We start from the raw sequence: 25,202 nt of genomic DNA on the forward strand, positions 1-25,202 counted from the left end.
AGGCATTGCTTACAGGAGTTAGAATGTACACATAAACAAGAGAAAGTCTGCAGATGCTGAAAATCTAAGCAAGACTTATGAAATGCTGGCGGCACACAGTCAGCCAGGCAGCATCTATGGAAAAAAAGTACAGTCTACATGTCCTATCGAAGGGTCTCAGCCTGAAACGCGACCGTACTAATTTTCTGTAGATGCTGCCTGGCTTACTGAGTTCCTCTAGCATTGTATGTAGGATATACACATCTTGGGTTAGACCGCAGTTAAAACATTGTCTACCATTCTGGTTGCTTCGCTATAAGAAGGATTTGATGAACCAGAGAGGCTGCAGTAAAGATTGATAGAAATGTTGCCAAGACTGGAGGGTTTGAGTTACAAAGAGATTTTGTATAGGCTGGGACTGTTTTCTCTGGAGTGAACCAGGCTGAGAGGTGACCTTATAAAAGTTCATATAACTATGAGAGGCAGAGATAGGATTACTATTTACCCAAGGTAGGGGAGTCTAAAATTAGTGGAGAGAAAGATTTAAAAGAGAATTGAGAAGCGCATTGCAGCAGGATGTCATAGAGGCGAGTATAATTACAACATTTAAACGACATTTGGATATGAAAGGTTTTGAGAATTATGGTTCAAGCATAGTTGGCATGGACCAGTTGAGCCAAAAGACAAGTTTTTATTCTGTATAACCCTGAATCTATGAAATCCTTCATCAGTTTATTTGTATATCAAGACAGACTTGAGAGATTTAATTTGGATTTTCCCATTAGCAATGCCAGAGATGAAGTTCTACCAGACTTTGCTGAAGCTGCATTTAGAATATTGTCTTCAGTTTCAGTAATCCTGCAAGGGAAAAGATGTCATTAAGTTTGAAAGAATTCAGGGGAGATTTACGAGGATATTGTCAGGACCTGAGAACCGAGTTATAGAAGAGATGTTGAGCAAGCTAAAACTTTATCCAATGGGATGTAGAAAAATGAAAAATGATTTTATGGATCTGTATTAAATCATGAGGGGCATAGATAGATTTTCCTCAGTCTTGGGGTTCCGAGAAGCAGGTTTGAGGTGAGAAGGGAGGGTTTGAATAGGAACATGGTCGGGGGTGGGGGGGACAACATTTTCACCCAGGGGATGGCCTTAAATGGAATGGGTTTGACAGAGGGTGTGATTGAAGAAGGTAAATTAATAACAGTTAAATGTCGCTTGAATGATACATCAGCAGAAGAGACTTAGAGGCAGCCATTCCAACTTTGTGGCCGTAGAATTCAACACAACAAGGTAGTGAACAAGAAGTAGAAATTAAGCTGTGTTTTGTGGGCCAGGTAACTAGGTCTTGGTGCTGCACATGGTTGCAGATTGCAAAAGACCACTCAATAATGTAATTTTGTTTTTTGTAAACCTATTAAATGAAGATGGCAATAAAGAAAATACCAGTTTATGTCATATGGATGTACTTTAATAATCCAAAGAAATGGAAGTGAATGGTTAAACACAGTAGCTTTCATATCCAGGGGACCCAAACTTTCAACACCTATTTAGGTAAAATTAAGATTAATGACTTCAGGTGACCAAACATTTATCCCTGTAACACATTCTTGCAGTATTATTATTTATCAATATACTTTTGTGAATTATTGCAAAATTAATTTGATGTGATTGTGGCTTCAATTTTTATTCTGACCCTTGTCATTGATCTACAACAAAATATGATTCTGATTGTCAACAACTAACATTACACAGATTGGGACAGAAAATAATAACAAAATAAATATTGCTGTCTATCCCAATGTAAAATTAAAGTCAAAGCTGTTATTATATTATTCAAATAAATATATAAACTACTTGAAGTAAATATGCCACCCCCCCCCCCCCCACTGTGAGAATTTTACTGCAGTAGCATAAAAGAAACTGGAGGTCCGTGAACCAGTCCTCATTAGGGAATTGAAGTGGAGAGGGTCCATAACTTTAAATTCCTTGGCATTACCATGTCAGAGGAACAGTCCTGGGGCCAGCCCATAAGTGTCATCACAAAAATGGTGCAACAATGCCTCTGTTTTTTTAGAAGTTGGCATAGATTCAGCATGTCATCTATAGATGCATTGAGCAGAGTATCCTGACTGATTGCATCATGGCCTGGTATGGAAACACCAATGTTCTTGAATGAAAAAGCTTACAAAATGTAGAGGTTTATGGCCTAGTCCATCATGGGTCCCATCATCGAGGGCAAGCTCTCTTCTTGCTACTGCCATCAGGTTCAGGCTACTGAACCAGCAGGAATAATGTCACTCAGTTTATCGCTGAATTGACTCATTTTTAAGGACTCTGCAACTCATGTTCTCAGTATTACTTATTTACTCTTATATTTATTATTTGCACAATTTGTCCTCTTTGTACTTTGGATGTTTGTCAGTCTTTCTTATGTGTAGTTTTAGTAAGTTCTTTTGTATTTCTTTATTTTTTAAATTTTTATTTAAATGCCTGCAAGAAAATGAATTTCAGGATGGTATTTGGTGACATATAGTATGTACTTTGATAATAAATTTACTTTGAACTTTGAGTATTATATCCTGGTAACTATCACAGATTAAAACATGATCTTCTGCAGTTGGTTATGCTTCTTTCAGCCCTTAGTGCTGTTGTAGTTATCAGTTTGTACCATAAACTTGCTGGAGCTGAAAGAAAGAATTGAAAGCAAAATAACATTCATATCACCATTGTTATGCTGTATATTGTTTATTGAGATGAACATACTATAGAAGCCAACATTAAGATGTCACCCACACTGTGGTCCAGATGACACTCGCAGTCCATCTCTCTGTATATTGATTCTGCGTTAAGTTTATCCTATGCCTACAGGATTATTTATGAAATTCTGGTGACATTTTTACTGGAAAATGCTTAGAAAAATGTCATGCCCTTTACAGAAAGATCTGCATTACTGTACACATTCAAAATTAATTGTAATAAGCTCAGAATATATTTCAAATGTTAAACTCAAGAAATAATCATGCAGTCTGCTGAACAGTTTTTTAGTTTAAGGCAGTTTGTTACATGTGGGTTTTTTATTACCTGTAGTTGAAATATATGAAGAGTGGAAGTTAATTGCCAGTGAATCTATAGTGAGCGCATTGCACAGTGGGGCATTTATAGCACCATTGATTTGCTTGCTAGTTTACAAAGAGACTCAGACAGTTTTTTGGAATCTTGATTCTGAAAGGATAAGTTTGAATATTGCTGAACATTGGCATGGTTTACATTGTTGACTTATAAGGTGGGCCAACTTATAACAGTGCATGTCCAGAGCAAACGGAAATGAGTAATTTGTATCACAGTATATAACTTGCACATGACATAGATTGGCAAATAAAACTTTGAATTTACTGAATAGTTATTGCCATACTTATATGTAAACATAGAATTTTTATCTTCCAGTTTTGCTTGGAACAGCAATCTAAATTATTTGACCACCGCTAATAATAATGCAATTAAATAATAGCCTTGTGTAGAAGTCTCTGCACAACGAATCCACAAATAGTTGAATGCTGATTGAAGCTTTTCACCCTTAAGGATTTAAAGAATTGCTGCATGAATTGGCAAACAGATGTTTCCAATTTAATTTGCGAATTATACACAGAGGAACATGTTCTTCAACATTAGTTTTCACTTGCAATGGATTTTAATAGGTAAATGTAGGAAAACAGTAGTATCTTTATATTTAACTGCGAAACAGATGCTTGTATATTTTGAATATGAGATGAAATAGCTCTATAGTTAAAATATGTGTTACTTTAGTCAGAGTGACTATTGTCAGTTCCAAAATACTTGGGCCTCAGAAAAACATTGTGACCTTTAGTTTTAAATGTTTACAACACGAAACAGTAAGTCACATCATAAAATCCTCCAAGTTTAAGGCATCTGAAAGATAAAAGGACCAATGTGATTGCCTTCTACTAGGTCACTGTCCCCAGCATTGAGATCCTGTTACCTGTCGGACAGGAGCATCGGACATTTGTTCATATGCCCAATACCAGACTTCTAAAACAGACACTCTAATTTGAAAACCGTTGTTGAAGGAAGTTACCAAGTAGATAGAATCAGATTCAAGAATATCTTCAAAGGTTCCTTGAAGGAAATCTCCCACTATTAGAAACTCTGGACAATGCCCACTCAAAGTGGAATGATACTGTGAACTGTGAGGTCATGCATTGGAAGCACAGTAGCCTTGTGGAAGTGGAAAGCTCATAATGTACCCACCCACCTGCTAGACATCTTCTGCCCCATCTACAGTTCCTGTATGGACGTTACCTCAAAACCCACAAAACTAGAGTGGAAACAAGGAATTTTTGATCTTGAAGCACTGCCTAAATGGAGTATAGTTTGTTAGTAACAGTCATATTTGGAAGACAACAATATTGAGAATCTTCTTTTGATATTTGCCCTGCCTGGTCCCTTACCCCTCTCTCCCCTCTTCGTCCTTACCCCACCAATGGGTAATCAAAACAACATTAGGGGTCCAAGTTGGCTCTTATTAGCAGGGCATCCAATTTTTATACCTATTGGTAACAGGGCCAACATCATCATTGGCTTCACAAACTAGAGTTCAGTTCCATGGGGTTAATTCCGGTTGGTCTCTGGTCAAAGGGTTGCTTCTGAACTTGTACCTTATTTTTTTACTTTACATTAGGTTATGACCACAAATTCAGTGATTTAGCAATTTCTGTCTAACACATTCCATTCACTGGATCTAACTTGTCTCTGCTAAATGTTTGCCAAAATCCAGCAATGTAATTATTTAAACATAGATTTGTCATTCCAAATGTTTAGCTGTGATTAGTTTGAAGGGTCTTGTTTTTTCAGTGGTGCTTGACTATATTTGCTTAATAACTCGTGGCACAATTCTAGTTCCCTTCTACGTTACCTTTGTCAAAAAGTTATTGACAGGTTGTAAAGGTACTTGTTTTTGTTATAAGTGATTAGGGCAAGATGCCCAGTAGAAAAGAAAATCACTAATTGGAAAGTAAGGGCTTGGTTTGGTGTTGGTTGAACAGGTGATAAAGCCAAACACTGTATCTCAGATAACATCATAAATATTTAATACCTCAAATGAACAATAATTTTTAGTCAAAAGACTAAGGTCCTTCAATGCTGTTCTTGATGCCTTGTCAAAACAATGGAAACCTGCTGGTAAGATTGCTTATGGTGTAATGAGGTCAAGGGAGTCTTTTGGGATAGAATGCTTTCTTTAGTACATTGACAAAATATGGTAAGTGTCAAAGGAGACAAGCCAAATTTCTTTGGTCTCCTGCGGAAGTAGAGACATTGAGCGCTTTCTTGGCTGTGGTACCAACAGGATAGGTTGTTGGTATCATTCAGTCCGAGGAACTTAAAGCTCTCAGTTCTCTTGATCTTAGCACCATAGATGTAAACAAGAGCATGTGTGTCACCCACTTCCCTGAAGTCCATGACCAGCTCATGGCATAATGTAACTAGACTTTCTATCTCTTTCCTGTACTCCAGCTGTCTATGATGGTACCATCTGTAAACTTGTCAATGGAGTTGGAGCTGAATCTGGCCATACAGTTGTGAGTGGAGTAGGGGACTGAGGTTACAGCCTTTTTGGGCAGACATGTTGAGAACAATCATAGTGGAGGTGTTGTTGCCTATCCTTGAGTCACTTCATCTTTTTTTTGTGTGTACTTACTCTTCAATAAACAATTCAATGTACCTTTCAGTTTATAGGGCAATAGTTTCCTGTTATTCAATACTTTTTGGAACAATGTGGCCTCTTTAGTCAATTAGCAAGATTGAGTAACAAATCATTATGTGAAATCTTGGTAAAGATATCTGAAAGTGTTATTGGTTAGATTTGGAGAGCAGTGGATCATTAGAAGGTTGTGCACTATCTTCTGCTTATCCTATCAATAGCTTCCAATGTAATAAATAACCGTGATGCATGTGATTGTTCTTAAATCACAGTGGCAAGCACAAGCTATTTTTAGAGGGTGCTTCTACAATGCTCAAAAGATTGTCATCCAGTTCATGAGAAAACGTATTTGGCATGATTGAAATTATTGGACCTTAAGTAAGGTCTAGAATTGCCTTCTGCTCTGTCCAATTCAAGGCAACCCTGCTTGCAAACCCAATGTCTTCATATGTCAGCTGATTCAAACTTGACCAGTAAACTTTCAAGTTCAAGTTTATTGTTATTTCAATTGTATACATGTGTATTGCCAAACGAAACACATTCCTCTGGACCACGGTGCACAACACAGTACATATAACTCACACATAAAACAGTACATACAATTCACACACAACACACATAGTAACATTTCTACAAATAAATTAACAAATAATAAGGTGCATTTACGACACAAGTTAAAAAAATAAATAGTATAACGCCATTGACATTTCATTTGTGCTGAGACCTGAATGGTGGCAGGAAATTCAGTAGTCTCATTCAGTACCTAATGGATAGGTATAAAAGTAGAAAAATTAGGGTGTTATCAAAAACCAGAGAGATTTAAAACCTGACAATGGGATATGAAATTGAACAAGATTTGAAGATAAGGATATACTGTAATATGAACAATGGTTGTTTAAACCATGAAATTGTAGATTGTGTAAGAGGAATTCATGGAACTGTTCTTGAAGAGTTTTTGAGCAACAGAGATGATTGGGGTTAGACAATTAAACATCTAAGGAGAATATACCTTGAATATCTGTACCCCAACAGTGATGTAGCTTAGAATACAGTGAGAAGGATAAGGCTGAAATGATAGTAGCCATCTTCACCCAAAGTCACAGTATGAAAAACTTAACTTCATGTGGATGCTGCCCAGACTGGAGGCATGCAGTTAAAAGGAGAAATTGGGGCAAACAAGGCTGAGGAGTAACCTTATGTAGAGGTGTCTACAATTATGAAGGAACTCAATAGAATAGAAAGTTATGGTCTTTTTCCCAAGGTGGTGAAGCCTATAACTAGAGTGCATAGGTTTAAGGTGAAAGGGGAAAGATTTAAATGAGATCTCAGGGTTAAGTTCGTCACACAGAGGCTGGTGAATATTTAGAATAAGCTACAGGACAAGGTGGCAGAGCCAGGTAGAATTGCAATGTTAAAAAAAAACATTTTAGACAGGTAGGTGGAGAGGAAAAATTTAGAGGGATTTAGAGGCAAATGGGATTAGCTTAGATAGATATTTTGTTTGGTATGGATCACTTGGGCCAAAGGGCTTTTTTCTGTGTGTATAATTGTATTAATCTCTCTATGAATGATTCATATTGGCCTCCATCCAAGATCACCCGAACCATGGAAGCAATGTTTTGGCCAATTCCATTTACTTCATATGACAAAAGGTCAAAAGTGGGCATTTTTACAGAAGTGTTTATAGTTTCATTTATAGTTCCTCCAGGTAATGAAGTGGGCTGTAACAACATGCAATAAGATCTAGATAAAATGCAAGTTTGGATTTGTTCAATGAACATTGTACCAGGCAATGACAATCTCCAGCAACAGAATCTGATGGCCTTCACTTGAAACTCAGTCCTTCACTCTCAGGAACTGTGGGGGGGGGGGGGGGTCACTATGAAGTTTAAATATAGTTGGACTAGCCCCAAGTGGATTGGTGGCTAGACATTCTGCAACTTCCTTTGCCTTCTTACTTCCCAGAGCCTCTTCACCATTAACAGTGTTCATGTCAGGACTGTGCTAGGACATGTTCTCCAGTTGCCTGGATGAATCCAGTTACTCAGCACAGTTCAAGCTATATTTTCCACTCCATCTAAAATGTCAACTGTTTATTCCCTTCCTCCTTGAGGCACTATACTTTGATTCCATACCATGTATAAATCACACTGATGCAGCTCATAAAAAATCTACAGCTTCACATCCCAAAAGTGTGGCCTCAACAGGTGCACAGGAGTAGCATCATCTTCCATTTCTCTTCCAATTTACACGCCATCCTAACTTGGACATTTGTTGCCATTCCTTCACAGATGGCAATAACTCAAGAAGGTAATTTTCTGCATTGGTTTCAAGGTCTGTTGGTGATGCCCAGATGAGAATTGTGTTTCCAAAACAAAAGTGAAGATGATAGTCTGTTGTTCTTGTGCAACCATATTGTTGTTGGTTCCATGATTGAAGTCTAGAGATCTAGATCTGGTAGCATGGAAAGTTGGGGACCAGGTGTACTTCTCCCAATTATGGAGGAGTGGCAGGGGATGGTAATCAAGATGGGAAAAATAAATAAAGACAAGCTCATTTGCTGCAACTGATTTGATGTACAAAGGAACATATGAAAGGTGGAAAATCTTGAGACTTGAGATAAATATGATGGGAAGAAGAAGCATTTTAGGTAATCACCAGTATCCATAACCTTGTAATGCAGTCGATAGAAAACTCAGAAGTGAGTCTGAAAAACAACATCTGGAAAGGAAATACTGGAAATAGAGGAAAAATTTATGCTTGCCTGTATTATAGTGAATTTTGTGGCTTTTACAGAACTGTGTAAATTTATGGTACTTAAAGAGGCCATTCAGCCCATTTGGACCATGCCAGTTTTAGTGTTCAGTATTGTCTAAACTTCAGTGTTCCTTTGTGGGCAAATGGGAGTCTGACTTTCTAAGGACAAACTGCATTCTGTATTGAGCAAACACAAGCTTGTTGATCTCCTAAATGGGACTTGCATTCTGTTATCTTCATTACCAAAGAATCAGTTTTGTTTTACCTTCAATGGTGAACAAACTAAAAGAAGACTTCTCTGTAGGAAATTATTGGATTTCCTATTTGTTTGGCATTAGAAGTTATGGCCTTTTTAAACTCTTTAGCTCCTGCTGGGTTTCCAAGTTTGGACATAAATAACTAACCTAGCCCCTAGCTACTGCTAGAATGAAGTTACTGACCTGGAAAACTCATTTTGTTTGATTCAACGAAAAGGGCAAATAAGCCTGGCTACTCAAACTTCCTTGAGAATAGTATGCAGTTAAATTTTGCTGAAATGGAGGCTGAAGTTTCCTTAACTCGGCAAATGCACTCATATATTTATATCCTGACTCCACAAAATCTGGCAAGGAATGAAGAATCTTCTATGTAGTTATTGACTGAACATTTTCTCACTTCTTTGTTTCATGTGGTGTTAGGAGTTGGTACATCTTCATTGAAGGAAAGGCCGTTCCATTGGCTCACAGACTGCATTTTGTATTTTTGCCCCTTGGTTGCAGGTGCCCTTTGAGAATGCTTTCTACAGAAGTAAGCTGTTACTTTTCAGTTATGCCTTCTATGAGGTAGGAATTTGGGCATTACTGTTATTAATCAAAAATGACAATCTCAAACAGTTATCATTAATAAAGATGGCTTCTGAATAACAGAGCTCTATTTTGCTTGACAATAATTTCTCTGTGGACAATTTGTCACAGATGGCAGGGCAGTGCACGTCACACTTTGTCTTGTGGATATAGTATTTTTTTGTTGCTTTCCCTGATCCAAGCAAAATCTCACCTCCTGGAACTTAATTCAAGCCAAAATCTTCAGTACTCCATATTGATGAAACACAGGTTATCTAGTCAAATTTGATGATGAAAGTGCATGAACGTTACTAAAGTAATAATTTTGCACTGCTTTGTCATTTATTTGTCCTTGGAATGTGGAAATTTCTGCAGACAACCTGATGGTGATGGGTTTTATCCCTAACATTGTGGCACTGGTGTTATAATTGTATATGGCAAAAACTTAATACAAGAAGGTAGTATGATGCACATGCCAGAATTATATGTGGCTTAGTCATGATGGAGTTTTCTTCTTAGTGGTTGTGAAGCAGAATTAGGGCAAACACGATAAGAAGCGACTTTAATGTCTAATGTCTCATCCTCCATCGCTCAAAGTCGACATTTCAAGCTGAAACCCTATGAAATAATTATTCATTGTTTTCTTTATTCCTTGAAAGGATAAAAATATTTTAGTTCCCTATAGTGACACTTCCTCAGCTACCTGCTAAGTGCTGCTACGGGCCCCTCTCTGAGGCTAAACCAGACTGTTCTCAACCTCAACATCCTATCTGACCATGAGCTGAACTTCCAAACTAGTGTCCTCTTCAACACCAGGTTTATCTTTTTCCAAATATGTCTCCCACCTTTCTACCTCTCTGCCACTGAAACAGTCATTTATGTCTTTGTTACCTGCAATTTCAAATATTCCTATGTCTTAATTGGTTGCACACCTTCAACACTCTGTAAAAATATCCTGGCCCCAAACCCTTTAGTCCATGTCCTAAAGTTTGCTAACAACATTGGTTGCTACCTTTGCAGCATCTAAGATTTTAATTTTTCAGCCCTCAATAGACTATTACGTCAAACAAACCAGCTTCTCCTCCACTGACACTGTCTGAACTTCCTAGTGTCTTAGGAAAGCAAACACCACGATCCAGGACTTCACTCACCCAAGACATAGAACCATAGAACATTACAGCACAGAAACAGGACCTTCGGTCTATTTGGTCTGTGCCGAACCATTAATCTGTCTAGTCCCATCGGTCTGCACCCAGACCATAGCCTTCCATACCCTTCATCCATGTACCTATCCATATTTCTCTTAAAAATTGAAATTGTCACTTGCGCTGGCAGCTCATTCAAAACTCTCTCCACTGTCTGAGTGAAGAAGATTTCCCTCATGTTCCCCTTAAACATTTCACCTTTCACCCTTAACCCATGACCTGTAGTTTTAGTCTCACCAACTTCAGTGGAAAAAGTCTGCTTGCATTTACCCTATCTATATCCTTCATAATTTGTATACTTCAATCAAATCTCCCCTCAATCTTCTACATTCTAGGGAATAATGTCCTAACCTATTCAATTTTCCTATAACTCAGGTCCTCAAGTCCCAGCATCATCTTTGTAGATTTTCTCTGCACTCTTTCAATCTTATTTACTGTACATTGTTCCTGTAGGTAGGTGACCAAAACTGCACACAATACTCCAAATTAGGCCTCACCAATGTCTTATACAATTTCAACATAACATTCCAATTCCTGTACTCAATGCATTGATTTATGAAGTCCAATGTGCCAAAAGCGTTCTTTACGATGGTATCTACATAATTCCAGATTCTGGAATTATGAAACTGTTTTCCCAGATTCCTCTGCTGCACTCCTCAGTGTCCTACCACTCACCGGTAAGACATACCCTGGTTTTCTTCCCAAAATGCAACACCTCACATTTGTCTGCATTAAATTCCACCCAACATTTTTCAGTCCATTTCTCCAGCTGGTCCTGATCCCGGTGCAAGCTTTGATAGTCTTCCTCACTATCCACTAATCTTGATGTCATCCGCAAATTTGCTGATCCAGTTTACCACTTTATCATCCAGATCGTTGGTATAGATGACAAACAACAATGAACCCAGCACCGATTCCTGCGGCACACCACTAGTCACAGACCTCCAGTCAGAGAGGTAACCATTTATAACTGTCTTCTTCTGCGGGGCCAGTACCCAATCCAGTTTACTACTTCATCTTGAATGCCAAGCGATTGAACCTTCCTGACCAACCTCCCATGTGGGATCTTGTCAAATACCTGTTAAAGTCCATGTAGACAACATCTACTGCCTTGCCTTCATAAACTTTTTGGGTAACTTCCTTGGAACTTCCTATTTTGCCTCAAGACAGCCAACACTACTTCCTCTGTAATCTGCACAGGGTCCATGGTCTTGCTGCTGAATTACCTCATATTGATAGACTCTGTTTCCATCTCCTGAGTAAATACTGAGAGAAAAAATCCATTTAAGGTCTCCCCCATTTCTTTCAGCTCCACGCATAGATGACTTCCAGAGGACTAATTTTGTCCCTTGCTATCCTTTTGCTCTTAATATATCTGTAGAAGTCCTTAGGATTTTCTTTCACCTTTTCTGTTAGAGCAATTTCTTGCCTTCTTTTAGGCTTCCTGATATCCTTCTTAAGTGTTCTCTTGCATTTCTTATACCCCTCAAGTATAAGAAATGCTGCAGTGCACCTCCTTCTTTCTCTTAACGAGGGCCTCAACATCTCTCAAAAAACAAGGTTCCCTAAACTAGTTATCCATGCCTTTTATTCTGACAGGAGCATACAAACTCTGTGCTCTCAAAATTTTGCTTTTGAAGGCCTCCCTTGTACCAAGTATACCTTAATCAGAAAACAACTTACCCCAATTCACACTTGCCAGATTCTTTCTGATACCAACAAAATAGGCTTTTCTCAAATTTAGGGTCTCAACCTGAAGACCAGGTCTGTCCTTTCCCATAATTACCTTGAAACTAATGGCATTATGATCACTAGATGCAAAGTGTTCCCATACCAAACCTTTGTCATCTTCCCTGTCTCATTACCTTATGGGAGATTGAATATCATACTCTCTCTCCTTGAGAGTTCTATATACTGATAAAGGAAATTTTTGTGAACACATTTGACAAACTGTTTACAGTTTGGGAGTCTTAGTCAGTATGTGGAAAGTTAAAATCATCTACTATAACAACCTTATGCTTCTTGCAACAGTCTGCGATCTCTCTATGAATTTGCTCTGTTAAATTCCGCGGACTGTTGTGTGGTCTATGATAAAATCCTATTAACATGGTCATACCTTTCTTATTCCTCAGTTCTACTTATAAAGCCTCACGAGATGAACTTTCCAGTCTGTCCTGAATGAGCATTGCTGGACTTTTTCGCTGATGAGTGATGCCATCCCTCCCTTTTAATCTTTCAGTCTCTATGGCATCTAAAACAACAGAATCCCTGAACGCTGAATCGCCAGTCCAGCCCCTTCTGCAACCAGGTTTCACTAATAGCTACAATATCATAATTCCATGTGTTGATCCATGCCCTAGGCTCATCTGCCTTTCCTGCAAATCTCCTTGTATTGAAATATATGCAGCTCAAAACATTAGTCCCACCATGTTCAACCTTGTATGTAGGCTTAACAACATCTTTCTCCACAGCCACTCCACTATGGATACTCTTGATTCCCATCCCTTTGCAAATCTAGTTTAACACCCCCCAACCCATGCAGCACTGGCAAACCTTCCCACCAGGATATTAGTCCCTCTCCAGTTCAGGTGTAAACTGTCTCTCTGTACAGGTCCCACCTTTCTTGGAAGAGAGCCCAATGATTCAAAAATCTGAAGCTGTCCCTCCTGTACCAACTATTTAGATATGTATTGGCCTGTTTGACCTTACAGTTTCTAGCCTCACCAGCAAGTGGTGTGGGTAGTAATTCTGAGAGCACAATCCTGGAGGTCCTGTCCTTTAAACTAGCACCCAACTCCCAGAACTCACTTCGCAGGACCTCATCACCCATCCTAGTCATGTCATTGATACCGATGTGGACCACAACTTCTGGCCGCTCACCTTCCCACTTAAGTATGCTGTGGACTTAATCTGAGTTGTCCTTAGCCCTGGCAGTCAAGAGGTAACAAGCTATCTGGGAATCTTGTTCTCATCCACAGAATCTGCTTTCTATTCTCCTAACCAATGAATCTCCTATCACTACAGCTCACCTATCGTTCCCCCCCCCACCCCCACTTCCCTTCTGAGCCATACAGATCCAGACTCAGTGCCAGAGACTTGCTCATTGTAGCTTCTCCCTGGTATGTCATTTCCTCCAAAAATATCCAAAACGGTATACTTATTATTGAAAGAAACGGACACAGGGTTCTCTGTGCTGGGTGCCTATTCCCTTTCTATCTCTTGACAATCATCCAGGTACCTGCCTCCTGTTACTTAGGTGTTACTACCTCTCTATAGCTCCTATCTATCACCCCCCCCCCCCCCCCCCAAAGTTCCCACATCTCACACAAGGAACATGTCACTATCTCTGGACCCATTCTCAGTGCACTCTGTACTAACAAAAAAAAACTTACCAGAAACTTACTTAGAACCTGCGTGATGCTTGTCCAAGCAGATGACTGGAGAGGTCAGACCATGCTCGAAAAGTTCAAAGGTTTCAAAGGTATATTTATTTCAGGTATACATCCTGAAATGCTTTTTCTTCACAACCATCCACGAAAACAGAGGAGCGCCCCAAAGAATAAATGGCAGTTAAATGTTAGAACCCCAAAGTCCCCTCCCAGCTCCCCTTCCTCCCGCACATAAGTGGCAGCAAGCAACAATCCCTCTCCCCACCCCCCCACCCCCCCCCCCCACCCGCCACCGAGCACTCAAGTGTGCAGCAAAGACACGGACTTGCAGTACAGTACTCCAAAGACCCGGTATTCAACATACCACAGGTTCTCTCTCTCCCTAATAAGGGAGAAAGAAATGTCTCCGTTTCACAGCAAGAGGGGAGATGTAACAAACAACTAGCTAGTTTACAATGTTAAAAGTCTGTTGTGCTGCTTTTTCCGAGCTCTGTGTCCAAATATTTTAGGTCTCTGGGCACACAGCCAATGATCTTCCAGCTCCCATGACCCACTGGTCCGGGACACCGACCTTCGATCAACCCGTCTCCAGAGTCCCGAGATCCTAGGCCTCCAAAGACAAGCGGAACTCATAGGCCGCACCCTTGACATATGACATAACAACCAGTTGTGACACCCCGAGAGTGGGTTCCATTCCCACAAATGGCAATATGGACAAAAGATGGCAACCACGTTGAGTTCAGCGTCGCTGGCCGGCCTCTGTCTGCTGCAATTATTCATTCTGCCTCGTGTGTCACTACATTCTTATGGAAGGAGGCTGCCATTCAACCCAATCCTGGGCAATATGTTCCCATGTATGTGGGTTGATGCCATAAGCTTTTAGTTATGTTTTCAGGGTGTCTTTAGAGCATTTCCTTTGGCCTTCACGGGAGTGCTTTCTTTCTGTAGTTCACTGTAAAGTTCTTAGGCAGCTGATAGTATGGCAAATGAGCTACGTGACCTGCACAGCATAACTGGGACCGCATTAGGATGGTGCAAATACTGGGCATGCCTACCTTGGTAGGTACCTCAGTGTCAAGGATTCTGTCTTGCCATGTACTGTTGAGGAGCTTTCTGAGGTAGACTTTGTGGAAATGGTTCAGTTTCCTGATATGCTGTTGGTACCCTGTCCATGTTTTACAGCTGTAATGCAGTGTGGGAAATACTGTGGCCCAATACACCTTCAGCTTCATCTGTAGATTTGTGCTTCTTCTGGTCCACATGTTGCCTTTGGCGACCCTGACATTTACTTTACATCAGTGACTATGTTCTGGGACAGCGTGCTGCCAAGGAACATGAACCTGTTCACTGAGTTTAGTCTTGGACCATTGATTGTGATGTTTGAGTCAATGTATGAATTCCCTGGAAATGGCTGATTCGTTATTTCAGTCTTCTTGGTGTTGACGGTAAGCCGAAGTTGGTACATGGATCAGAACACTTGTCGACACAGTGCTGCATATTGTCTTTTGAACCAACGTTCAGGGCACAGTCATCAGCAAAAAGGAAGTTTCTAATGATGTCTGCCATAACCTTAGTTTTTGCTTGGAGCCTCTTGAGATTGAATAGTTTCCTATCAATGCAGAATTTGATGCTGATGCCTACGTCGCCGTCTCCAAAGGCATTATTCAATGTGACAGAAAACACAAGACTGAGTAACATGGGCACCAAGATGCAGCCCTGCTTGATCTTGTTTGAAACAGGGAAGGGCTCAGATGTCTCACCATTGTCCTGAACTCTAGCTTGCACGTCATTGTGGGATTGCTGCATCATAGTGATGAATTTCCTTGGGCATCTGTGCTTCGCCGTGATCTTCCATAGACCTTCTCTGCTAAGTGTTGAAGGCCTTAGTGAGATCGACTGCAGGAGAACAGGTCAGCATTTTGTTTTTGGCATTTCACTTGCATCTGCCTTGCAGCAAGCACTGTATTAATTGTCCCATGCTCTCTTCGGAACTCACACTGGTTCTAGTAGGAGCCCCGGGTCAAGATGTGATGTGAGACTGTTGAGAAGAAGCGTGACGAAGATCTTGCTTGCAATAGCAAGGATATTCCCCAATAGTTGTCGCAGGACGGTTGGTGCCCCTAGTACTTATGCAGGTGAATAATGGATGCATCTTTAAATGCCTGTCGAATTGTCTCTTGCTGCCACAGGAATTGGAAGAGCTGACGGATGTTTTTCTGTTAGCACCAGACCACCTTCCTTGTAGGTCTCAGCAGGTATTGCACCTGATCCAGGCACTTTGCTGCTGGGGAGCTGATGTATCGCTTCTGGGTCTCGGCAAAGGTCAATGGAACATCCAGTGCTTCATTGACAGGTACTTTGGGCAGGTGATTGATGGCTTCATCATTTGTAGTTGAGGTATTTTAGAACTCAGCCCACCTATGAAGAGTTTTCTCTTTGCCCGTGATCAGCGTGTTCCCATAAGCACTAAGGAGAGAGGATGATCCTCATGACTTGGGGCCATAAACTTCTTTTAGTGCAGTGTAGGGTCTTTAATTCATACCTGCCTGGATCTCCTCAGTGTTAATGCTCAGCTAGAAATCATGCATCTGGCGCAGATTGTGCTGTATGTTATTGAAGGCATTCTTTGAGATGGGCTTATGGGCTGAGGAAAGCTTGTGGAGATGTGGTTTCTCATCACAGTTTTCATCAATCCAGCCCATGTGGCTTTTGATTCTCAGAATCTCTGTTAGAATGTTGGAAATCATTTCTCAAAGGCTTGAACAAGCAGTTTCTATTCTGATTATCTAGAGGGGTGGAGTTTCAATGGTCTTCTCGGTGGTCAACAAAAAATTGTGTTATGTCGCTGCCTTTCTGTTTGGAGACATTCAACTGTCTTGGGGCTTTCATTCCTCATGGGCCTCTTCTAGGCTGGATATGGATGTTCAGTTTAGAAACGACGAGAGGGTGATCTGTTCAGCATTCAGTGCCACACATAGATTTTTGTCACCCTTACTGTGTCTCTTCCTGATGACGACACAATCAATTAAATGTAAGTGCTTAGAGCTTGGGTATATCCACAAAGTTCTGTTATGGGCGGGAACTGGAAGGCAGTGTTAGTGATAAATATTTCTTGTTGGGCACTTGTCTGAAGTAGTAGAAGACTTGTTGTTGCAGTATTTCCCAATGACCCCACTCCAGCAGGTGTGGTCTGACCCTACTCTTGCACTGTTATGAGATTCTTGAATAGACCTCTCATATGTTGTAGATGAAAAATGATCACCCAGTCAACCCCATTGTAGCCCTTGCACTTCATTTGTTCACATGCACTGCACATTTCTCTATACTGCTACAGTATAATTTGTACTCTGCATTTTGCTGTTTTTTACTACCTGAATGTACTAATGTACAGCACGATCTGTCTGCATGGCATGCAAGCGCAAGTTTTTCCACTGTAATTCAATGCATGTGACAATAATGAGCCAATGCTTCCAATGTTTGTTTAGGGCCCAGAGCCATTTCCCTTGATCTTTCTACTTCTCTTTAGCCTTACAGTCCTCGCAGCATTGTTTTCACCCATTTCTGGTCATTTGCACAACCTCAGTTTTAATCATTGTTGTGGTTTGAAACTTTTGAAAATAATTCAAAAATGCCTTTCTTAAAATCTGTTCTTTAATCAAGCTTTTGGTCACTTGTCATATCTCTTCATATAATTGTCAGAGTTTGTCCAGGCAATCTCTTAACTACATTTTTCTGCTTTTTAAAAGGCACTATTTAAATTCAAGTTCTAGTATTTGAAGTGGTTCTGCAAACTGCTGCATCGTGCTTCTTAGAGGTGCACTCCATTCAAGCATGGATGAACCCTCAGCAGCCCCAATTGTTCATGGCTGCAGTTAACTATTGCTATGAGGCTGGTAGCTGCCACCTGTGACACTAATCTACTTTGCAGTGCAGATTAAGGTCATTCTGACCAGCTGGCAGGACACTTTTTAATGAGGTTTTGCACTGGGCTGCAAATGGTCTCTTGGATGAAGTTTCATACTGGTTTGGTTTGACATGCTTGGATAACTTAGTTATGCTGTCATTTCTCACACTTGGTGCACACCTGAAAATGATTTAATTAAGATGTAAAAATGTAGCATAATTGCAGTTACTTGACAAGCTTTACAGGGTAAAAGTAGTATAATTGAGAATTTACTAAAAGGCTTTATATACTGCACCTATATGTCAACTCTACAAAGGTTCTGATAACGTTGGATTGTCATTAGTCCTGCCATATTCCTGTTATCAGTAATTAGGTAAGTATTTCATTATACATGCATGTTTTGTCGCCAGAATAGGTACAGTAATCATTGACTTGTTTTGGAAATGCATTTGTTTTGACTAATTGCACATGTCATGGGTAATTAAGTTGCAAACAAAAATTGTATTATCTTAATGCTTGGGAAAAACTATATGGTGACTAATCATTATTGCAGGAGTAATGGGGCTTAAATGAGGGTTTTCTGTCTGCCATAGCTCAGTTCAATGTGTTGCCTCCGTCAAAAACTTATACTTTCAAGGCCATATAATAGTTGAGGAATTATTTTCTTTCTCACTCTCACACTCTCACTCTCACACACTAATATCTCAGATTCTAGGATTCTGTTGCACTTTTTTGAGGAAATGTGCTACTATCCTGGGTGTCCAAGCCTAATATGTTTATATATGGATATTTATTTTAGAGATACAGGAACAGGCCCTACTGGCCCAATGACCCGCACTGCCTAGCAACTCACTTATTCAACACTAACTTAATCACAGGACAATTTACAATGACCAGTTAACCTACTAACTGGTATGGCTGTGGACCTTGGTAGGAAACTGGAACACCCGGAGGAATCTCATATGGTTCAAGGGGAAGTAAAAACTCCTACAGATGGCACGGGAATTGAACTTTCAACTGCAGAACGCCTCGAGCTGTGATAATGTTGCGCTAACCGCTATGCTATCATGGGACCTCCAATTACTACCTTATTTAACGTCACCAAAGCAAATAACTTGGTTAATACCACTTCAAGATTTAATTACTTTTTAAAATATTTTTTACATTGACATCTATAATCTGCTAGTATCCATAACTGAAGTCAGTTGTCACAATGGTCCAAGTAGGTAATCTTTTCACTTGTAGTGGTGGTTAGACCATTGCAATGTTGATCAAAGTCTTGCCACTTTATCTGGATATAAACAGACAAATAAGAATGTACACAGACATGCTATAGTGTGAATATGTTTCATTACAAATGTTAAATGGTAACATCCTTTGTTGCCAGTTTCCTCATAAGGATATTGAGAAAGCATTCAAAAGCCCACAAGCTCTATGCTGCAGTGCTTGCAAAAGCTTATTCTAGAGGATTACTACTTTTTAATGACCTTAATCCACTTAAAGTGCTTTTTACATTCTGTTGAACTCTGGATTCTGTTAGTAATAATGGTTTACGATTGCAAGGGATCATATGTCTTTCTAAATTAGCCAAATATTTTAATCTAAAATAGGCTCATGTGGTATATTTATTAAATTTACTGTAAGTGCCTGCAAAATGATTTGATCATTGACAATAAAGGTCAAACAATGCTGCTGTTAAAATCACTAGGGAGCATATAGGGCTAGTATTTTCAACAGCCGTGGAAGAGAGATAGTTTGGGGATTTATTGTGCTTAAGCATGTGAAGTTTTTTGTCTGGATAGGTGGTTATATTAAATAGAAGTTATCTGTTTGATATTTAAAATGAAGGCCAAAGATTATCCTTGGAAGTAATTTAACATTTCACGGCCTTACCACTTTAACCAATTTTCATGTGCTTTGAGAATTTGGTTACTAGCCAAAACTTTGTGGTCACATCATTAACTGATGTCATTTGGAAGAGGGCTGAATAGAATTAAGACTTTTATGAGAGACGGAGAACTGAAAGTTATGGCTTCAGGAACATTTGTTGGCATTGAGATCTAGTTCCTGTGCACAATCATCTGTAGAAAGTACAGGTGTGGTAAAACCTAAACATTTTTGTATTAACATGAAAATCAGCTTCATCCCACTAACAAACTACTTGGGATGGCATGATTGTGGATAAAATGTTTAGAAAGCTGAGTACCTCACCATGGAAGTTTGTATATTATTTGATGGAGTTAATTTTTTCATTTGCTCATGCTGACATGTAGTTGTGTGCGTAGTTATGTTTCTTATGTAATAAAGCATCATGTTCTAAAAATAATTTGCCCATATTCTTCCACAATTGGGAATTAAATCCTTTATTTTCCTTTTCTCTGCAGATGGTGATGATGACCCACAAGTATCATGGGTGGCTTCATCTCCCTCCAGTAAAGATGTTGCGTCACCTTCTCAGATGTTAGGAGAGGGCTGTGATCTTGGCCTTGTGGATGAAGAAGGAGGGACTGGTTTGCCTTATCCATGCCAATTTTGTGACAAATCTTTCAGCCGTTTGAGTTATCTTAAGAGGCATGAGCAAATCCACAGTGACAAACTTCCGTTCAAGTGCACATTTTGCAGCCGTTTATTCAAACATAAACGAAGCCGTGACCGTCACATCAAACTTCACACTGGAGACAAAAAGTACCACTGTCATGAGTGTGAGGCAGCTTTTTCTCGCAGTGATCATCTCAAGATCCACTTGAAAACTCACAGCTCAAGTAAGCCATTCAAATGTACAATTTGCAAGCGTGGGTTTTCTTCTACTAGTTCGTTACAAAGTCACATGCAGGCCCATAAGAAGAACAAAGATCATGTTGCTAAGCTCGAGAAGGAGATGAAGAAGGAAGATGTTGTCTGTGATTATTGCGATGAGACATTTAATCAAGCTGAAGACTTAGAAAAACATATGGCAACTAATCACCCACAGATTTGTGAGAAAGCAGAGTTGCAGTGCATCCATTGCCCTGAAGTATTTGCTGAAGAAAATGCATTAATCAGTCACATTGATCTAGCCCACGGGAATAAGAAACATAAATGCCCAATGTGCCCAGAACAGTTTACTACAGTAGAAGAGGTCTATTGCCACTTGGATAGCCATAGGCAACCAGATTCCAGTAATCATAGCATAAGTCCTGATCCTGCTACAGGAAGTGCTGCTTCAATGAGTAGCACAACTCCTGATTCTAGTGCTTCAGTAGAACGTGGTTCCACACCTGATTCAACTCTAAAGCCATCCAGAAGTCAGAGAAAATCTTCAGGATCTTTGGAAAGAGAAGGAAGGCAAAACTCTTGGTCACCAAAAGTCACCTATAGCTGTCCGTATTGTTCTAAGCGTGATTTTAGTAGTTTGGCTGTCCTAGAAATTCATTTAAAAACCATTCACTCGGATAAACCTCAACAAAGTCATACATGCCAGTTCTGCCTTGATTCCCTTCCCACTTTGTATAATTTAAATGAGCATGTCCGGAAAGTACACAAAAATAATGTTTTTCCAGTAATGCAGTTTACCAGCGCATCTACATTTCACTGCAACTATTGTCCAGAGATGTTTGCAGAGCTAAATAGTTTGCAGGAACATATACGAATTTCACATTGTGTCCCAAACACACTTTCTCAAGATGGAAACCATACTTTCTTCTGTTCTCATTGCTCATTGGGATTCCTGACAGAATCTTCACTTACAGAACACATTCAGCAAGCTCACTGTAATGTAGGAAATCCAAAGCTAGAGTCACCTGTATTACAGGCAACACAGTCCTTCATGGAAGTTTACTCTTGTCCTTACTGTACCAATTCACCCATTTTTGGCACCATCCTTAAGCTCACAAAACATATCAAGGAAAACCATAAGAACATTCCATTAGCAAACAGTGGCCGAAAATCAAAGTCAGAGCAAAGTCCTGTTTCTTCTGATGCAGAGGTATCTTCTCCTAAAAGGCAGAGATTGTCAGCAAGTGTACCTTCCCTATCAAATGGCGAATATCCATGCAACCAATGTGACCTTAAGTTCTCCTCATTTGAAAGTTTCCAAAGCCATTTGAAGTCACATTTGGAAATTCTTCTGAGGAAGCAGTCATGTCCTCAATGCAAAGAGGATTTTGATTCTCAAGAGAGCCTTTTACAACATCTTACCATACACTACATGACAACATCAACTCATTATGTCTGTGAGAGCTGTGACAAGCAATTTTCCTCAGTGGATGATCTGCAGAAGCACTTGTTGGATATGCATACTTTTGTGCTGTACCACTGCACTTTGTGCCAAGAAGTGTTCGATTCCAAGGTTTCCATACAAGTGCATTTGGCTGTGAAACACAGTAATGAAAAGAAAATGTATCGCTGCACAGCCTGTAATTGGGATTTTCGAAAGGAGGCAGATCTTCAGCTTCACGTCAAGCATAGCCATCTAGGCAATCCAGCTAAAGGTCGCAAATGCATATTCTGTGGTGATACATTCAGTACTGAAGTAGAACTACAATGCCATATCACAACACACAGCAAAAAATACAACTGTAAATTTTGCAGTAAGGCCTTCCATGCCATTATTTTACTAGAAAAGCACTTAAGAGAGAAACATTGCGTATTTGACAACAATAACCAGAATGGTACAGCAAATGGCATTGCACCATGCAATAAGAGAGTGGATACTGACTTGCAGAACATACTGATGAAGAACCAGGAAGCTCTAAACAGCCATGAAGCTAGTGAAGATGATATTGATGCCTCAGAGCCCATGTACGGCTGTGATATCTGTGGTGCAGCATATACTATGGAGGTGCTTCTCCAGAATCACAGGTTGAGAGACCACAACATTCGACCTGGAGAAGATGATTGTTCACGGAAAAAGGCCGAATTCATAACCGGAAGCCATAAATGCAACATCTGTGCAAGGACTTTTTTTTCAGAGAGTGGTCTCCGAGAGCACATGCAGACCCATCGTGGACCTGCAAAACACTACATGTGTCCCATTTGTGGTGAGAGATTCCCTTCACTTCTAACACTGACTGAGCACAAGGTCACCCACAGCAAAAGTCTTGATACGGGAACTTGCAGAATTTGCAAAATGCCACTGCAGAGTGAAGAGGAATTTATCGAGCATTGTCAGATGCATCCAGACCTGAGAAACTCCCTGACGGGTTTCCGCTGTGTAGTTTGCATGCAGACAGTTACGTCTACTCTTGAGCTGAAAATTCACGGAACATTCCACATGCAGAAACTGTCAGGGAACTCTGCATCATCGTCTCCAAGTAACCAGAGTCATCAGAGGCTCTACAAGTGTGCTTTATGCCTGAAGGAGTTTAGAAGCAAACAGGACTTGGTGAAACTTGACATCAATGGTTTGCCATATGGCTTGTGTGCAGGTTGCATGAACAGAAGTACAAATGGTCAGTCTGCAAATGTAGTTCAGCAGGAAACCAATGAAAGAACCAGTGCCAACCTTCGGTGTCCTGATTGTGCAGTTAAGTTTGAAACTGTGGAAGATCTGGAGAGTCATATCCAGATAGACCATAGGGAAATGACGCCAGAGACAAGTAGCCAGAAAAAGTCATCCCAGGCATCACCGGCTCCCAGGGTAAGAAAATTAAATGTATTTGTACAGTTGGCATATAAATAATAATTTTATGCTAGCATAGTGCTAAGAAGAACTGTATAAGACATGTAAGCATGATAAATCTTGAGGTTTGTTGAGTTCACTTAGTGTATATTTTTACTGTACCTTAGGTAACAATGTGATTTCACATTGATTAGAATTGATAATTTCATTTTGTATTAATTTAAATTGTTTTACACAATAACTTAGTGCACCACAATAAATAATAATCCCTTTCATCTTATAATTATTGGACAGAAGAAGACATACCAATGCATTAAGTGCCAGATGACTTTTGAGACTGAACGGGAAATACAGATACATGTTGCAAATCATATGATTGGTAAGAAAAAATGTTTTTATTTTATCTATTAAAATAAGTTAATAATTTTAAAGTTGTCTCAGTGTAGGGTTACGCCAGTAAGTTAGCTGAATTGTTGAAGAACTGAGAGCAGTAACTGTTACATTGTGGTTTGAAATGGCAGGTATGGGCATTCTATGGATCCTACTTTAGGTAGAGCTGTGGCAATGTGGTAGGACTGAGCTTCACAAACTTTTAACTTTGCTGAATATTCTGTTAAGAAGCTTTTTTAAAAATAACTTGTGTTTGCATAGCTATAGCTAGAAGTACAGGCTACTTTCAAAATTGTCAGTTTTCTGGTGTTGCACCCTTCTGAATTTTAATACAAGCTTTAGAATTTCTTTGAAGCTTTGTCTGAAGGTTTTTATTTAACTGGCTGTGATTTTACAATTGCTGCCTTGTCAGAACAATAGCTGAAGGAGCCCTGTCATTTGTTTTATTCAAGTTTTTACTTAAACAATTATGGCAACAACAAGAGCTGATGTAAAGAATTTCCCAAATACAATGTTTAATTTCTCTGTAAACACTCACAATGTACCACACAATAAATACTGACAAGGCAAACACTAAATGCAAATGTGTGGAAGATGTTCTGATAGCTCAGTAGTTAACAACTGAAAAGCTAATAGTTTAGTTTCCATTTCAGGCCTAAGTTTGCTGATCTCCTTTGGGAGTATTGTGCATGAACTATAATTGGCTGTTCAAATGCAAGGGAAAGGAAAACTCTTTGATTGTTATATAGGAGTCTGCTGGTGGTATTCAGAAAAAAGTTCACATGATGTCAACTTTACTTGACCACCACATCCCTACCACACTTTCACCACATCCACAGTGGAGTGGTGTGATTATGTTCAGTTGCAGGAGATATTGGAGAACTGTTACATATGAAATGCATTATAGCAAAATAAGACTATGAAAGGCAGGGTAAAGAAGTGATTAAGACATTGGGAACATATTTTGAAATAGAATGCAATGGTTTAGGACTTTGGTGTTTTTGCATTGATAAGTCAATCAATGTGGATTCAATTGTATACAAACCTGACATACTTTCTACTACAACAAAGCACAAAATATATATGTTAAGTTATTGTACTTTATGGTTGGTTTGCTTGAAAATAATATGTTGACAAAGTATAATTTAAATAAGTGTTCAAATGAAGAATTGTGTAAGAAATAAAGTGTACAATAAATGGAACTTACTTATCTTAGTAGTGCATTAAAATGAGTTTTTAGAGTCATTGAGTCGCAGCATATAACATGGAAACAGTCCATTTAGCCTAATCCATCCATGCTGACCAGTGAACACCCTTCTCTTTATCCCATCTCCCAGCACTTGTTCCATAGCCTACTGTGCCTAAGTAATTCAAATGTTCATCTAGGAACTTTTTCAATGCTGTCAGTAACCCAGCATTAATCAGTCTGTAGTCCAATG

The 25,202-nt window shown here is 39.6% G+C and overlaps 1 protein-coding gene across 7 annotated transcripts in view; it reads left to right on the forward strand.

Annotated features, from left to right (window-relative positions):
• The window catches only part of znf423 (zinc finger protein 423), a 383,906-nt gene that overhangs the window by 165,000 nt on the left and 193,704 nt on the right, over window positions 1–25,202 (forward strand). For 6 of the 7 annotated variants that reach the window (XM_073070049.1, XM_073070050.1, XM_073070053.1 and 3 more), the window contains 2 exons: window positions 20,159–23,391; window positions 23,668–23,752. In XM_073070049.1, the coding sequence (XP_072926150.1) occupies window positions 20,159–23,391; window positions 23,668–23,752 (3,318 nt within the window). The remainder of the gene's footprint in view (window positions 1–20,158; window positions 23,392–23,667; window positions 23,753–25,202) is intronic. The other variant, XM_073070051.1, reaches the window with a different exon arrangement.

Source organism: Hemitrygon akajei, chromosome 17, assembly GCF_048418815.1.
Source record: "Hemitrygon akajei chromosome 17, sHemAka1.3, whole genome shotgun sequence".
Classification (NCBI taxonomy): domain Eukaryota; kingdom Metazoa; phylum Chordata; class Chondrichthyes; order Myliobatiformes; family Dasyatidae; genus Hemitrygon; species Hemitrygon akajei.